The following is an 18,849-nucleotide window of genomic DNA, read 5'->3' as shown; positions in this document are numbered from 1 at the left end:
TGTTGCCGATATTGCACTGCAGCACTAACCTGGTAACTGTTGCCGATATTGCACTGCAGCACTAACCTGATAACTGTTGCCGATACTGCATTGAAGCACTAACCTGATAACTGTTGCTGATACTGCACTGCAGCATTAACCTGATAACTGTTGCCGATATTGCACTGCAGCATTAACCTGGTAACTGTTGCTGATATTGCACTGCAGCACTAACCTGATAACTGTTGCTGATATTGCACTGCAGCACTAACCTGGTAACTGTTGCCGATCTTGCACTGCAGCACTAACCTGATAACTATTGCCGATATTTCACTGCAGCACTAACCTGATAACTGTTGCCGATATTGCACAGTAGCACTAACCTGATAACTGTTGCCGATATTGCAATGCAGCATTAACCTGATAACTGTTACCGATATTGCACTGCAGCACTAACCTGGTAACTGTTACTGATATTGCACTGCAGCACTAACCTGGTTACTGTTGCCGATATTGCACTGCAGCACTAACCTGATAACTGTTGCCGATATTGCACTGCAGCATTAACCTGATAACTGTTGCCGATATTGCACTGCAGCACTAACCTGGTAACTGTTGCCGATATTGCACTGCTCTGAGCTATCGAAGCTTCCATAAAAAGGAAGTTCTTTAACTCAACCATATGCATGGGGCCTACAATCTACGCGGTAGATCCCGCTTACGTGCATGAAACAGTGGGCAGACCTGGCACTGGCTAGTATGTATGTATGTATGTATGTATGTATGTATGTATATATTGCCGCACCAACCTGATAGGCCTGTACAAGGATGAAGATGTTGTCGACACCGACGGCCAGAACGAGAAAGGGGACGACCTCGACGATGATCAGTGTGGCTGGCTGACCCACATAGCTGAAGAATCCTAGAGAACACGACACCGAGAACAGGACGATCACGACGCCCGCCAGACCAAGCGTGATCTTCGAGTCAATCTGTGAAACACAAGACAATCAAGTCATTCTGAGCAAGACCCAATCTGATTTAAATTAGCTCTACTGGTCTACCGGTAGATCTAACAGCATTGCGTGGACTTCCATGTCCAGGTGACATTTCATCTATAAATAACAATTTAAATATCGACCAATTACACTTTGCCTTTTATATCGTTATTCGGAAGCATACAAATTCTTAAAATATCGGGCAAGACTATTTATTCAATAGGCGAACTTGTTGGTCAATTTCAACATTGAAAAAACAGGGGGAAAAGTGCAGTAATAAAGTCTGGATTGTATACTAGTATAAACAGATTTTATGGCTGTACCATAATGGTTGGGGGTTTTTCGTCTTGAAACTAATTTTATATCAAATTTTATATTGCAATTAGTTTCCAGCATACTTTGTAATTCACCCGAATCATTTCGTATACCCTAGGCATAATTCCGAATGTTTTCAAATTCTTTTCAAATCACTGGCATGATTTTGCAAGTTTAGTTAAAGGGACAGACCCTACTTTCAACCCGTGGAAATTAACACTAAGTTTAGTTAAAGGGACAGACCCTAGTTTCAACCCATGGAAATTAACACTAAGTTTAGTTAAAGGGACAGACCCTACTTCCAACCCATGGAAATTACACAGACCCTACTTAAAGGGAAATTAACACTAAGTTTAGTTAAAGGGACAGACCCTTTAAAGGGACAGACCCTACTTTCAACCTGTGGAAATTAACACTAAGTTTAGTTAAAGGGACAGACCCTAGTTTCAGCCCATGGAAATTAACACTAAGTTTAGTTAAAGGGACAGACCCTACTTTCAACCCATGGAAATTAACACTAAGTTTAGTTAATCTACAAACCTGTAACACATCTGGATACAGTTACAAACATGAGTGTGACTTTAAACTATGAAATACCCTCTAAAAATATGACTAAAACTCAACTCCATAACTGTTACTTCTCAGACACATGTGCATTTTTAAAAATATGAGAAATATATTTTGTGACATTACAAACACCAGGATGATCAGAAACACTCCGAATGTACGAAAATGGATAATCAAAACAATAAAGTCAAAGTAAAGTATGCTTTCAGTTATCCAAAACAGCTACAATAGTAAAAAATATGCCATTGTGTTTAAAATTAGGGTATGTCTCTTTAACCTGTGAAAATGGACACTAAATCTGATTCATTTACAAACCTGTAACACATCTGGATAAAGCTGCAATAAAGTGAAACATGAGTCTGCCACATTGAAATGGGGAAATACCCTTAACAAATAAACTAGAGCTCGTCTCCATAACCATTACTTCTCAGAAAAACGTGTGGTTTTTAAAGGGACACACCCTAGTTTTTAAACAGTAAGGCATATTTTTCACCTGGACTATAGTTTCAACCCATAAAAATGGACAATAAGTTTGGATACTTTATGAACCTGTAACAAATTTGAATACAACAGAGTGAAACGAGTCTGTGACTTTGAAATACCCCTAAAAATAGACTAAAACGCGACTCCATAACCGTGACAGATGTACGTGCGTTTTTAAAAATAAGAAAAATGCATTTTGTGGTGTTAGAAACACCAGGATGACCTGAAACACTTCGGTTGTACGGAAATGGATAATTTAAACAATAAAATGTAAGAAATGTTTGATTTCAGTGATCATAAATGGCTCTAATAGTAAAAAATATGCTGTAGTGTTTAAAAACTAGGGTACCTGTATGTCTCTTTAAGAAAGAAGAATATGTGTTTTTTAAGAATGAAAAATGCATTTTGTGGTATTAGAAACACCAGGATGACCAGAAACACTTCTGATGTATGAAAATGTAGTCTTAAAATCTAAGCAATAAAATTTAAGTAATATTTGATTTAAATTATAAAAAAATGGCTCCAATAGTGAAAAACACTCTGTAGTGTTTAAAAAGTAGGGTCTGTCACGTTAATGCTTGGCATACACCTACCAATTAACCCTGACTTGACAGTCATGTCAGTATTAATCAGTAGATGCACGCAGACAGAGCAAAGACGCGACAGTCGCATCTAATCTCCACTTTTGCCCCGACTAGACAATGGTGTAGACTGGTGTATGCAGGAGCACGTTTTCAGACTACTGCCGACTTAACAGTCGGATCGGTGTAAATCAGCAGGTGTGTGTCAAGCTTAACACAAAGAGATATATAATGTTACCAGTATGCGGTCACAGCTGTGTATCTGCCCGAGGGTCAGGCTGATGTAGGCAAACATGATCAAATAGCTGATTAAGATGGTCACCACATCCCCACTGCTTTCACGCTCTATCTCATCCTCAATCGACCGCTGAAAACAAGGATGGAACAAAATGTTTTATTTAACGACGCACTCAACATATTTTATTTACGGTTATATGGCGTCAGACATATGGTTAAGGACCATACAGATATTGAGAGAAGAAACACGTTGTCACACACTTCATGGGCTACTCTTTTCGATAAGCAGCAAGGGATCTTTTATATGCATCATCCCACAGACAGGATAACACAAACCACAGCCTTTGATATACCAGTCATGGAGCACCAACAGGGATCGATCCCAAATCGACCATGCATCAAGCAAACCCTTTACCACTGGGCTACGTCCCGCACCACAAGTTTAAAGAGATCGTGACACAATTCTAAATCATTAAATAGTAGTTGCTAGTTATAAAAGTTCCCTGGACAAAGAATAGACAGACAGTCAGACAGACAGATAAAACAGACAGACAGAGATATGGACAGAGATGAGACACAAGAAGACTAAACTGAGTTGCTGCTTACTTCCGACGAGTAGGCGATGCTCATGTTGGGGTTGTCGTAGCTCTCGATAAAGCGTAGAAACGCCCCCTCCCAGGCCTTTGCCCTCGAGTTGTTGTTGAAGTCGATGCTGTTGTCAACAAGATAGGTGATAACCAAGGCCGTAGCGTTCTTATAGTTTTGACCTGATCAAAGCGAATGAAGCAATAAAACTTTTTTACTGACACCTAGTACACAACGAAGATAAAAATTTAAGTTGCTTTCGTGTATTGTCACCACCTGAGCACATTGATTTATTGATCATCGGCTACCAGATGTCAAACATTTGGTAATTTCGACAGTCTTAGAGAAGAAACCTGTTGTATTTTTTTCAATTAGCAACAAGGAATCTTTAATGTGGACTTTCCCATAAACAGGACAGCACATATCTCTGCATTTGATATACCTGTCAAACAAGACTATAGTTGCCATGGTAACACGTTTCACAGACTCACTCAATATCATATCCACAGAGTACAACCCGTGGGAAGGCCGGACCTCCTCTTAACCTCTATAGACTATAGATGCCATGGTACAACCCGTGGGAAGGCCGGACCTCCTCTTAACCTCTATAGACTATAGATGCCATGGTACAACCCGTGGGAAGGCCGGACCTCCTCTTAACCTCTATAGACTATAGATGCCATGGTACAACCCGTGGGAAGGCCGGACCTCCTCTTAACCTCTATAGACTATAGATGCCATGGTACAACCCGTGGGAAGGCCGGACCTCCTCTTAACCTCTATAGACTATAGATGCCATGGTAACACGTTTCACTGACTCACCATCTTATCCACCACGTACGACCCACGGGAAAGAAATGTTTTATTTAACAACACACTCAACACATTTTATTTATGGTTATGTGGCGACAGACATATGGTTAAGGACCACACAGATACTGAGACAGGAAACACACTGTCGCCACTTCGTGGGCTACTCTTTTCGATTAGCAGCAAGGGATCTTTTATATGCACCATCTCAGACAAGATAATACATACCACGGCCTTTGTTACACCAGTTGTGGAGCACTGGCTGGAACGAGAAATAGCCCAATGGGCCCACCAACAAGGATCATGTGAGTGCTGTATCACTGAGCTACATCCCCCATCCCACCGATTATAGTTGCCATGATAACACGTTTCCCCGACTCACTCACCATCATATCCACCGAGTATAACCCATGGGAAGACCAGACCTCCCCCCCTTACACACTATAGTTGCCATGGTAACACGTTTCACACTCAGCATCATATCCACAGAGTACGATCCATATGAAGGCCGGACCTCCCCCATACAGACTACAGTTGCCATGGTAACATGTTTCACTGACTCACTCACCATCATGTCCACCGAGTACTACCCACGGGTAGGCAGGACCTCCGCCCCCCCTACAGACTATAGTTGTCTTGGTAACACATGTCACCGACACTCACCATCATATCCACCGAGTACTACCCACGGGTAGGCAGGACCTCCCCAGTCAGACAAACAAGATGTGTGCAGTTTTGTCGTGTCGTTGATAGAAGTCGGCGCCCTGAAAAATAAAAAAAACAATTTCTGTCTTTTGTCAGTTAACGTCAAGCAGTGTTTGACAGATGTTCGAGAAAGTCAGGTGATTTTTCAGTCTTATATATTAGTTATGAAAATCCCTGGAATAAAAACCATAAAAATGTGTCAGTATTATCATGACCTGTTATGGTATTCAAACAACTGGTACCTAAAATGACAATAAATGACCTGTTATAGATAGAAATATGAAATTTATTTACAATTTTACTGCAAAACATAAGTAATTTGGAACAGACTATAACACCCAGGTTTATATTGATTACACTTGACAGGTGAAATCACAAGTACTAAGCTAAGCAGAGAGGTGGTCTCAGGTGTGTTCAATATCAAACTTGGTGTTATATTGATTACACTTGACAGGTGAAATCACAAGTACTAAGCTAAGCAGAGAGGTGATCTCAGGTGTGTTCAATATCAAACTTGGTGTTATATTGATTACACTTGACAGGTGAAATCACAAGTACTAAGCTAAGCAGAGAGGTGATCTCAGGTGTGTTCAATATCAAACTTGGTGTTATAGTCTGATATATAAGACTGGAAAATCACCTAGGTATAACTTTGATTAGTACTTTAGCCCTTACCACAGAAGCTTTGGCCAGTGTTCTATGTACAATAGTAATGCAGTCGATCATTTCCACTAGCCCTTACCACAGAAGCTTTGGCCAGTGTTCTATGTACAATAGTAATGCAGTCGATCATTTCCACTAGCCCTTACCACAGAAGCTTTGGCCAGTGTTCTATGTACAATAGTAATGCAGTCGATCATTTCCACTAGCCCTTACCACAGAAGCTTTGGCCAGTGTTCTATGTACAATAGTAATGCAGTCGATCATTTCCACTAACACTTACCACAGAAGCTTTGGCCAGTGTTCTATGTACAATAGTAATGCAGTCGATCATTTCCACTAGCACTTGCCACAGAAGCTTTGGCCAGTGTTCTATGTACAATAGTAATACAGTGGATCATTTCCACTAGCACTTACCACAGAAGCTTTGGCCAGTGTTCTATGTACAATAGTAATGCAGTCGATCATTTCCACTAGCACTTGCCACAGAAGCTTTGGCCAGTGTTCTATGTACAATAGTAATGCAGTGGATCATTTCCACTAGCACTTACCACAGAAGCTTTGGCCAGTGTTCTATGTACAATAGTAATGCAGCGGATCATTTCCACTAACACTTACCACAGAAGCTTTGGCCAGTGTTCTATGTACAATAGTAATGCAGTGGATCATTTCCACTAACACTTACCACAGAAGCTTTGGCCAGTGTTCTATGTACAATAGTAATGCAGTGGATCATTTCCACTAACACTTACCACAGAAGCTTTGGCCAGTGTTCTATGTACAATAGTAATACAGTGGATCATTTCCACTAGCTCTTACCACAGAAGCTTTGGCCAGTGTTCTATGTACAATAGTAATACAGTCGATCATTTCCACTAGCCCTTACCACAGAAGCTTTGGCCAGTGTTCTATGTACAATAGTAATACAGCCGATCATTTCCACTAGCCCTTACCACAGAAGCTTTGGCCAGTGTTCTATGTACAATAGTAATACAGTCGATCATTTCCACTAGCCCTTACCACAGCAGCTTTGGCCAGTGTTCTATGTACAATAGTAATACAGCCAATCATTTCCACTAGCCCACACTAAATTATTTTGACGGCTTCACATTTGCAGAAACAATAATGATTTTCAATTAAAGTTAAAGTTTGCTTAATGACACCACTAGAGCACCATTGATTAAGTAATCATTGGCTACTGGATGTCAAACATCTGGTAATTTTTCCTAATGCAGCAAGGGATCTTTTCTATGCACTTTGCCACAGACAAGAAAGCACAAACCACAACCTTTGACCAGTTGTAGTGCATTGGCTGGAACAAGAAAACCCCCAATAATTTTAATGAATCCACTGAGGTGGTTCGATCCTGTGATGCAAGCATCTAAAACAAGCGCTCAACCGACTAAGCTAAATCACACACCCATCGGCTATTGGATGTCAAACATTTGTTAATTTTTACATATAGTCTTATACAGCAAACCCGCTATATTTAAATGATTTACCTACCATAAATTGAGTCATACAGTGTGCACATTGTTTTTTCGGTTCATACTGAACCAAAAAATAATTGCGGTTAATTCTTAATAAAATTCTAAAATATATATTTTTCTAATTTAATCAAAACTTCCAAACAGAATGGTGAAAAGTTGTGAGTTTTGTATTAAAAGCACCAAATTGAGTATACAGGCAGTTAAAAGTTAAAGTTTGTTTTGTTTACTGATACCACTAGAGCACATTGGTAATTTTGGACACAATGTCTTAGAGAAATCCGTGGGATCTTTTATATGCACTTTCTCACAAACAGGACAGAAAAACCTGTATGAAAAACTGAGGAATAACTCACATAACACAGTACTGGAAGTGATCAAGATAGTCCGCAAGTACAAAAAAGCCGAATTCGTCCATAATCTTATAGTCAAGCATGTGGTGACTGTTCTGATAGTACTGGAGCATCGAGGTCACGGCACAGACCTTGTGTTCCGGCGCCAACGGCAGGAAGCAGATGTCTTCAAGGGACACAACTCCGTCGTCGTAGTCTGCCGTGATGGAACTTATTGCATTCTGCAAATCTAAAACCTGAACAAAGAAATAAGAAGAAAAGAACCCTACAAATTAGGAAATTAGTTTAAAAGTTGCATCAAATTATCAAATAGAAAAAGAAAATTAAAAATTGAAGAATCCAATCATATATGGCAGAAGGAAGCAGTTGCTCAGTTACCAGTTGCTCACTCACGAGTTACTCACGCACCAATTGCTCACTCACCTGTTGCTCAACTCACCAGTTACTCACTCACCAATTGCTCACTCACCTGTTGCTCATACTCACCAGTTACTCACTAGTTACATTCACCAGTTACTGACACTCACCGATTGCACACAATTACCAGTTACTCCCACTCACCAGTTACTCACACACACACACCAGTTACTCACACTCACCACAGTTGCTCACTTTCCAGTTGCTTATGCTAGACAGTTGCTCCCACTTGCCTCGTACATACCCAAATTTGTTTTCGCCAAGTTGTAGTTTAGTATGTGTTAGGTACTTTTTGTTAGCTATTTTTTACATAACGAAATGTTTCAAGACCATTAACCTGATGTAAGAAATCCTTGTCGAAGATTGGACTGAAGTACGTATCTTCAGTCGAAGAACCAGTGTTGTGCCGAACTTTCGAATGGTTTCCAGTCCGAGTTATAATCAACTGCTCCGTTCGATAGAATGGACTGAAAATGAAAAATATTGTACGTCTTAATAAGAGTACCGGTGAGGTACATGATACGGCTGTCAGGAGTTTGATGGAAAACCACAGATATTAATGAATATGTATGTTATGGGTACGATTCAATTCTAATTATGTGAAATTTTTGCAATGGGATGGATGAACAGTTCACTTTGGATCATCTCCCCTGCCCTTCACGTTATATATTATCCTTTATCATCCATTAAAGGCTTTTGTAGGATAGATCGCTGGCACTATAATTTGTGATATCTCCTGCGATATTCTCTGTAGCAGATATCGCTTCTTATAATCTTGATTGGTCAAATTTTAATCACAAGACAGTATTTTGTTATGTCACTGTGCTTGTTTCAACGCTAAACCTGTCATTAGTGATGTTACGCTACTGCCATTCTGCTAGTTAACGAGTCTACTGCTGCCAAATATAGTGACATTCAACCCACATTACTGACATTGTTTACAACTATCGCAAATGAAAAGAATGATAATGGATAATAAAAAGAATACCCCACTCGTGCCTTGTGATATCATAATTTATCAGTATTCGTTGATAAAAGTATAAAAACCGAGGCTTGTGCTGATAAATTATGATATCACAAGACACTCGGGGAGTATCCTCTATGTCTTACAACCTACTTATTAAGGAGAAGGGTTGTTCGGTCCACCCCCACCCCCTCCCAAATAAAAAATCCTGGCTATACTATGGGATATATAGGATTAATTAATAGCAAAATCAACCAAGACTAAAATCATTTTTATTCCAGTCCCACTACTTTTGTCTATTTACACCAAAGCCAGACGACATTCCCAGACGACACTTGATTGACAGGTGCCACTGCAGTGAACTCAGTGGCATGATGTGGGAGAACTGCGATTTTCGATATCAAATTTTGGCCTTATGTAAACAGTACTGGAGATATCAACTTGAAATTTTAGCTAATAACGGACATCCATCATGTAAATTTTTAGAAAGTTTCAAAATGTGTTTCTTGATATATGAGGTGTTAAAAGTTGAGTGCGGGTTTTTTGGCCGCCCGATATATATATTATAGCCAATGCGGAATAAATCTGTTGGCTATGACGTCATTACCTTCAACATGGGGAGTAGTACGTCATTGGTAATATATGACGTCATATTAATGCGAGTCGGTTAGTTTTAGATTAATATTTTGTTATAAAACCTTCATTATAAAAGCTATCTTGTTAATTTGTAGTGTTAAATTTTATTTAACACATGAAACAAGACATGGAAAATATGATAGTGTAGTTTATTTATGATAAAATGGTCAAATAAAGAAGTTACTTTTGCCGCCATCTATCTTTGTTCATGTAAAATAATAGTTTATTTACAGGGTTCATACACTTTATCAGTAACCAAATTCCATGACTTTTCCTGACGGGCTGCTATGTTTTACATGCATCAAGTGATTTCAGTAAAGTAAATAATGTTGCTACTTTGCTTTCTTCAATATGATACAAAACATATAAAAGTTATTAAAGCTTGAGGTATTTCCATTAGTCACCTAATATCGTATAGATCCTTTTTCATGGAAAATGAAAATTTATCTAATATATATATATATATTTTTTTGCTACTTAAATTTTAAAACTATATGTAGTAAAAAAATTAGTTAAGATAGATTTTAATTTTTCATAGACTTTCCATGACCAATATCAAAATTCCATGACTTTCTGGGCCTGGAAAATGACATTTACAAATTCCATGACTTTCCAGGATTTTCATGACCCGTACGAACCTCGTTTTATTGAATGGATGGGAGAAAAAGACTCCATCGTATGCGGTCATGTGGGATAAAAAAAAGTACACCCGAGGTGGTGGAAATTTCAACCCGGGATGAGGCTATCCCACATGACCGCATATGATGGAGTCTATTAATCTTCATAGGGAATACAACAAAAAAAGTTAAAGCATGTTTTGCTTAACAACACTACTTGAGCACACTGATTTGTTAATCATCGGCTATTGGATGTCAAACATTTGGTAGTCCCCGACAGCCTTACAGGAAACCTGCCGTATACTTTCCATAGTAGAAAGGGATCTTTTATGTGCACTTTCCCACAGACAGGTCACTACATACCATGGCCTTTGATTTATCCATCATGGGGCACTGGCAGAGATGAGAGGAAAAAAAACCTAGTCCATTATCAATCTAGCCATCACACTTAGGGACCGGTCAGAGATTGCATCCACTGTAAGACGTTTCAGACTATTCCAACATTTTTTCATTTGAAGCAACAGATATTTAATTTTATATGCACCATCCCACAGACAGGATAGCACATACCACAGCTGTTTATAATAATTTATATATCAGTCATGGTGCACTGGTTGGAATGAGAAATAGCTCAATGGGCCCACTGACAGGTATCGATCCTAGACCGACCGCGCATCAGAAGCGTGCTTTACCGTGGGCTACGTCCCACAAATATCCGCTCAAAATACTTACGCAAAGTGATTATCGAAGTAGTTTTTCTCTTCCCGAGCTTTACTTCCAGGTGCCGACCACAGCTTGACGGGATCCGTTATCACCGTGAAGTAGACCAAACCACACGAGAATATGACGATGACGACGAAGCTGACTGCAAGAACGGTTTTGGGGTAGCGCGCGCACATCGTCCCCCACCGCGTGAAGTACCGCTCAAACAGTGTGTCCATCCGTGCGCCAAACTTCTCCAAACAGCCCAGCTGCTCGTACGTGATCTGAGAATACGAATTCTTCCGCCTGCGCTTCCGGCCTGTTTTGTCGATCTTGTAAATACTGAACCCCTCGGAATCTTCTTCCTCGAGTCCGTCCAACGACAGCGAATCCTGCACGATAATGTTGTAACAGATGGTGTACGTTCCAAAAAAGATGAGAAAGACGACGAAGATCATGGTGGCTATGAAACCGTACCCGTCAAAGTGCAGTATGGTGAATGGCGGTGGTGGCGGTGGAGGGGGTATGGACGGGGTGCACGTGGCAGGGCAGTCCTCGCAGCTGCATGGGTGGGAGTGGTTGTCAAGGGCCTTCCAGCACGGCACGATGGTGGCGTTCATTGGAACGAGCGTCGTGTTGTCTGGGTAGTGTAGCGTCTCGTCCGTGATGTTGAAGTTGATCTGGAATGGCGTCTGGCCGTTGCTCGTACTGCCCATGTAGTCGAGCCAGTTCTGTGGCGTGCACTGCGCGGCCGTCTTCCCGCAGAGGGCACTGATCGCGGCCACGTTTGCGCTTGGCATCTGGACGTGCCTGCAGGAGTTGAACATGCCGACGCCAAAGTCTGAGGAGATGGAGACGTTCACGCGCTTGATGGCAAGCGTCCCAGGCTTGGTGCCCGGCTGCGTGTCGTTGGGGCTGGCATACATGAACGAGCTGTGGTGCGGCGCACACGAAAAGTAGCAGTACAGGTTGAGGAAGTTGTGCAGGCACGTCGGACATCGCGAGAAAAACTGACGCGGGACACCCATGCTCGACTCCAGACTTGCAATCTGTTTCGGCGTGCAGCAGGTTTTCACCTGTTTGCCACCTGTTATAAAATAAAATAAAACATTACAGATTATTATAATCGGGATCTTTTATATATAGGATAACAACTGCAATTAAGAAAAAAACATGCCATTGAAAAAAACCCTGAATATAATCCAAGGCAAAAAAGTGTCAAGGAAATTTATTAAATAAAATAAAACATTACAGATTAGTATAATAGCAAGGGATCTTTTATATGCAGGATAACAACTCCTGTAATTATGAAAATGTCCACAGCAAAAAACATGCTTCAAATATAATTCAAGGCAAAAAAGTGCTGTGGAAAATTAAAAACTCCACAGCATGCCGACTGCCACAAGCAATGGCAGGGTTTGGGACAGTACATACCACCAACTTTGTTACACCAGTTGTGGAGCACTGGATGGAATGAGATATAGCCCAATCGGCCTATCAACTGCAATTCACCCAAGACCGACCTAGCATCAAAATAAAGTTAAAGTTTGTTTTGTTTAATGACACCTCTACAGCACATTGATTTATTAATCATCTGCTATTGGATGTCAAACATTTGGTAATTTTCACATATATAGTCTTAGAGAGGAAATCCACTACATTTTTCCATTAGAAGCAAGTGAATTAGAAGCAAGTGATCTTTTATATGCACCATCCCACAGACAGGATAGTACATGCCACCACGTTTGTCACACCAGTTGTGGAGCACTGAATGGAACGAGATATAGTTATAACTGACAAGCAAACAGAGAGCACATTGATGTATTAATCATTGGCTATTGGATGTCAAATGATTGGTAATTGTGACACATTGTCTTAGACAGGAAACCCACATTTGTTTCACTAGTAGCAAGGGACCTTTTATATGCACCATCTCACAGACAGGACAGCACATACCAGTCTTTCATATATACTAGTTTGGTGCACTGGGCCCACCGACTGGGATTGATCCCAGATTGAAGGAAAAGTTGATAATGTTACTTTGAGAATGTTTAACGGTACACCACATAACCTACAGTCACTCCACATGCAGGGGTGCAGAAAGTACTCGTCCGTTCGTCAAATGTTAGTTGCGTTTATAACCGACAAGCAAACAGAACAACGGTCCTTGAGAAATCTTGTGCCATGTATAATGGGTTTTTAGAAAGGTTAAAAAGTAGTTTAAAAGACTTAAAACTTCCTGTAAAGAGTCAGTGACATGTAACAGTAAAACACAATCTTCAGTTATCAATCATTTATCAGTTAAATATATATACTAGCCTCTGTGGCATCGTGGTTAGGCCATCGGTCTACAGGCTGGTAGGTACTGGGTTCGGATCCCAGTTGAGGCATTGGATTTTTAATCCAGATACCGACTCCAAATCCTGAATGAGTGCTCCGCAAGGCTCAATGGGTAGGTGTAAACCACTTGCACCGACCAGTGATCCATAACTGGTTCAACAAAGGCCATGGTTTGTGCTATCCTGCCTGTGGGAAGCGCAAATAAAAGATCCCTTGCTGCTAATCGGAAAGAGTAACCCATGAAGTGGCGACAGCGGGTTTCCTCTCAAAATCTGTGTGGTCTTTAACCATATATCTGACGCCATATAACCGTAAACAAAATGTGTTGAGTGAGTCGTTAAATAAAGCATTTCTTTTTTTCTTTCAGTTAAATATATGTAATATTCATCATTAAAAGTAGAGGTGCTGCTTTTCTGCGATCATCAAAGCAAATTTTTTTTTAACAAACAGAATAGCAGAACCCCCCTCTCTGAAAAACAGTTCATGGACTATGGAAACACTGCTACAGGGCCAAATCATGCCCTTTCTCAGGGCTTCTGGAATTTTTATAAAATTCACTAGCCATGGGATCAATGATTTAAAAAACTCGCTACGATTAAAAATTAATACATTTTATTAAATAATAGTAATAATCGGATATGTCACTTAAAGAGGGAGATAGATCTTAAAAACACTAACATTGGAAGATCAGGTGGGGGCAGGATATTCAATTTTATAAAACAGACTTAACTGCAACATTTGACCAAAACATTCACTAGCCATCGGGCATGGCAATATTAGTTATTTACTAGCCCAACATTGAATATCACTAGCCATGGGAGTGGGGCTACCATAATCTAGAAACCCTGCCTTTCTGCAAGTCCAAATTTGTTCTCGCGTACCTGCCATGTTGTAGATGTCTGGACAGTAGGACTTCAGGACGCCGAGAGCGTGTTTGTCGGTGAGAGGTTTCGCCGTCCCATTGTACCAGCAGTTGAGATCTTTCCCAGTGGTCTCGTCAGTCCCACACGTGCCATACCAGATGCAGTGGCCCTCTTCGTCACTTTGTGACCATGTCTGAAACAAGGAAGAAGGAAATGGTTTATTTAACGATGCACTCAACACATTTTATTTTCGGTTTTATGGCATCAGAAATATGGTTAAGAACCACACAGATATTGAGAGATGAAGGAAATGTTTTATTTAACGACGCACTCAACACATTTTATGGCATCAGATATATGGTTAAGAACCATACAGATATTGAAAGGAAACCTGCTGTCACTTCATGAGCTGCTCTTTTTGATTAACAGCAAGGTATCTTTTATATGCACCATCCCACAGACAGGATAGTACATACCACAGCTTTTGTTAAACCAGTTGTGGAGCACTGGCTGGAACGAGAAATAGCCCAATGGGCGCACTGGCGGGAATTGATCCTAGATCAATCGCACATCAAGCGAGCGCTGTACCACTGAGCTACGTCCCGTCCCATGTTTGAAACATGTTAAAACGTTTGTTTTGTTTAACAACACCACTAGAGCACATTGATTTATTAATCATCAGCTATTCGATGTCACACAATTGGTAATTCTGACTCATGGATATTCTGTATTGAGTTAAAAGCTAAAGTTTGTTTTGTTTAACAACACCACTAGAGCACACTGATTTATTAATAGGCTATTGGATGTCAAATGATTGGTAATTTTGACATATTGTCTTAGACAGGACACCCACTACATTTTTCCATTAGAAGCAAGTGATCTATATGCACCATCCCACAGACACCGGCCTCCGTGGCACAGTGGTTAAGCCATTGGACTACAGGCTGGTAGGTACTGGGTTTAGGATCCCAGTCGAGGCATGGGATTTTTAATCCAGATACCGACTCCAAACCCTGAGCGAGTGCTCCGCAAGGCTCAATGGGTAGGTATAAACCTCTTGCACCGACCAGCGATCCATAACTGGTTCAACAAAGGCCATGGTTTGTGCTATCCTGCCTGTGAGAAGCACACATAAAAGATCCCTTGCTGGCTATCGTAAAAGAGTAGCCTATATGGCAACAGTGGGTTTCCTCTAAAAAAAAAACAGTGTCAGAATGACCATATGTTTGACGTCCAATAGCCGATAAGATTAAAAATTAATGTGCTCTAGTGGCGTTGTTAAATAAAACAAACTTTACTTTCATCCCACAGACAGGATAGTACATACCACCGCTTTTGTCACACCGGTTGTGGAGCACTGAATGGAACGAGATATAGTTCAATGGGCCTATCAACGGCGATTAATCCAAAACTGATCAAGCATCAAACTAAAGTTAAAAGTTTGTTTGGTTTATGACACCACTAGAGCACACTGATTTATTGGAAAAATATCTGCCCGGTCCCTCCCTACCCTAACCCCAAAAACCCTAAACCCTAACCCCTAACTAAAAATAATAATGGAGGAGACCGGGCGGATATTATACTGATTTATTAATTGTCTGCAAACTGGATGTCAAATATTTGGTAATTTAGACATAGCCCTAGAGAGGAAAGTTGCTAAACATTATTCCATTAGTAATAAGGGATATTTTATATGAACAACCCCACAGACAGGATATCAACCCCACAGACAGGATATCACCCGGTTGGATTATCTTATATGAATCGATAACAAAGATATGGCCCAGACAAGGATTTCTTTTTGTGCAGTGATGGGTAGGTCACAGTGACTTAGTTATGGTATACGACACACCACCCTCCTAAGTTGTATTTGCATGCAAAGTTTGATGATCCTTTATGAACTGATAAGATAGCTAGATAGAAAACATATTTTACTGTACAAAGAACAAAAGAATCGGGCACAAGTCTGACAACTTACAAGCCCCTCTTCTACGATAGATATACTGAATGGCATAAATATTGCAATAGGTATTTTGCTGATATTTTCTTATAGAAATGTTATTTCATCTATATTAAGATTGCAAACAAATGTCATATTGGTAACAACTGTAACTGAAAAAAGATATTGTTCAAATTGGAGATTTTTAAAAATAAAATGTGGTTTTAAACAAAAAACACAGCTTGGCTTTTTGGCAATAAAACAGCAATTTTTTTTAATTACTTAACACGCAATATTAAAAAAAAACAATTTTTTTTTTTTTTTATAAGACGAGAGCAGGCAACGCACATGCAAAATGATTTTCATATGCAATGCTGTGTTGTTGCAATAAACACACAAGTTATGCTTTTTACTGAAAAATCCTCTTTCACTTACAGTTGTTACCAATATTTCATTTGTCTGCAAACTCAATATATATGATCTGACAATTCTATAGGAAAATATTCAGTGAAATACTCATTGCGTTATTTATGCCTCTCAGTATAGATATGCTCTGGAAAAAAAACATTTACGGATGAACATACAGACAGACAGACAATATCATACCATGATACGACCTATCAAAGAAGGCGTATAAAATAATATTACAGGGAAGATTTTGTTCAGTATCACATTGCGATTTGTTACGCACGTTTCAGAGATCATTACACAATTGCAAAACATTAAAGAGTAGTTGCTAATCAATTTTTAATTGACTAGAAATACTGCTATTATCAAGATTTTCAAAATAAAATGTTCCCTGCATTATATCAAATGTGTTATAAATTGAAAATGAGGCTAATTTGGAGATTTCTTATGACCTAGTGTGTCGTAATTACAGACAGTACTGTATTCCATACGCAGTGACTATGTACTTGTATTAACTAAACATATCAACATAAAAACATGTTTTGACTGTTTTACACATAACACATATTTTATTTAGTCAGGGCTTCTAGAATTTTTATAAAATCCACTAGCCATGGGATCAGTGATTTTTTTAATTTACTAGCTACAATTAAAAATTCATTAGCCCTACTTAAACTTAAGTTAATACAATTTTACTAATAGTAATAATGTCACCTAAAGAGGGAGAGGGAGATGGAGCTTAGATTAGGGGATGGGGTCAGGATATTTATATTTACAAAATAGACTTAAAAATTGGACAACTTTTTTTGGTTACACAACGCTGTTCAGTACACCCATCCCCAGTAACGCTACATAACATTTAGACATACACCAACCAAACCCTCGAGCGTTACGTAATATCTGAATAGCCCCTAATAAATTACATCCTTTATGTCGCCATGTGTTTAACAATTAATCATAACAATAACAGGACTTCTAGAACTTCTAGCCATGGGAAAGGAAGGAAGGAAACATTTTATTTAACGACACACTCAACACATTTTATTTACAGTTATATATGGCATCAGACATATGGTTAAGGACCACACAGATACTGAGAGAGGAAACCTGCTGTCGCCACTTCATGGGCTGCCGTACTCTTTTTCGATTAGCAGCAAGGGATCTTTTATATGCACCATCCCACAGGCAGGGTAGTACATACCACAGCCTTTGTTATACCAGTTGTGGAGCACTGGCTGGAACGAAAAACAGCCCAACGGGTCCACCAACGATGATCAATCCCAGACCGACCATGCATCAAGCTAATGCTTTTACCACTGGGCTATGTCCCCCCCCCCCCCCCCCATGGGATCAGTGATTAATTAATTTTTTTACAAGCCACGATTAAACGTCACTAGCCCGACATTATTTTAAATTAATACAATTTTATTAAATAATAGTAATAGTTGGATATGTAACCTAAAGAGTGAGATAGAGCTTAAAAACTAACATTGACATGATTGGGAGGTTGGGGCAAGGGCAGGATATTCATATTTACAAAATAGACTTAACTACAACATTTGACAAAAAAAATAGGTTCACTAGCCGTCAGGCATGGCAACAGTAGTTATTTACTTGCCCAACATTGAATATCACTAGCCACGGGGGTTGGACTTTCCTTTGGCACTGTCATGTATTGAGTTAGCCCTTAACAGTTAGGGTTAGGATTAGGGTTAGTGACTGTCAAAAGAAAGTCCTTCCCAGGCAACTTACCGCTTTAATTATTACTCCAGAAAAAAATATCAGTATAATAGCAACACCTGACCGGTGTATGAACGCCATGTCGTCAAAGAAATTTAGTTAACTTGGAAAGAACGGATGAATAATTGGCATGAGTCAAGCCTAACGTTGACGCCAACACACTGCGAACTTCTAAAACAACACTGGTTGTCCAAAAGGAAGTCGAGTATCGGATGATCGTGGTGTTACATACAAAAGTGGAAATGGACTTTGATACGAATACACACGATCAGTCGGCTCACAAACTCTGACCCAGGGCGAGACGTAGCCCTGTGGTAAAGCGCTCGCCTAATGCGCGGTCGGTCTGTGATCGATCTCCATTGGTAAACCCGGTGGGGGTCTAGCCAGTGCACCACGACTGTTATACCAAAGGCAGCGATATGTGCTGTTCCGTCTGTGGGATGGTGCATATTAAAAAAATCCC

General features: G+C 39.9%; 1 protein-coding gene across 1 annotated transcript in view; it reads right to left on the bottom strand.

Annotated features, from left to right (window-relative positions):
• LOC121378090 (NPC intracellular cholesterol transporter 1-like) overlaps positions 1 to 18,572 on the bottom strand; it is a 40,407-nt gene extending 21,835 nt beyond the window's left edge. Inside the window, exons 1-9 of the mRNA XM_041506190.1 lie at positions 18,399 to 18,572; positions 14,318 to 14,492; positions 11,127 to 12,183; positions 8,515 to 8,644; positions 7,764 to 7,996; positions 5,219 to 5,319; positions 3,767 to 3,927; positions 3,162 to 3,290; positions 789 to 971 (exon numbers count right to left, since the gene is read on the bottom strand). Coding sequence (XP_041362124.1) covers positions 789 to 971; positions 3,162 to 3,290; positions 3,767 to 3,927; positions 5,219 to 5,319; positions 7,764 to 7,996; positions 8,515 to 8,644; positions 11,127 to 12,183; positions 14,318 to 14,492; positions 18,399 to 18,467 — 2,238 coding nt within the window. The 5' untranslated portion in view covers positions 18,468 to 18,572. The remainder of the gene's footprint in view (positions 1 to 788; positions 972 to 3,161; positions 3,291 to 3,766; positions 3,928 to 5,218; positions 5,320 to 7,763; positions 7,997 to 8,514; positions 8,645 to 11,126; positions 12,184 to 14,317; positions 14,493 to 18,398) is intronic.
• Positions 18,573 to 18,849: the final 277 nt, after the last annotated feature.

Source organism: Gigantopelta aegis, chromosome 7 (assembly GCF_016097555.1).
Source record: "Gigantopelta aegis isolate Gae_Host chromosome 7, Gae_host_genome, whole genome shotgun sequence".
Taxonomy (NCBI): Eukaryota; Metazoa; Mollusca; class Gastropoda; order Neomphalida; family Peltospiridae; genus Gigantopelta; species Gigantopelta aegis.
The sequence above is the reverse complement of the archived record's forward strand: the minus strand, read 5'-3'. Positions and strand labels throughout refer to the sequence as shown.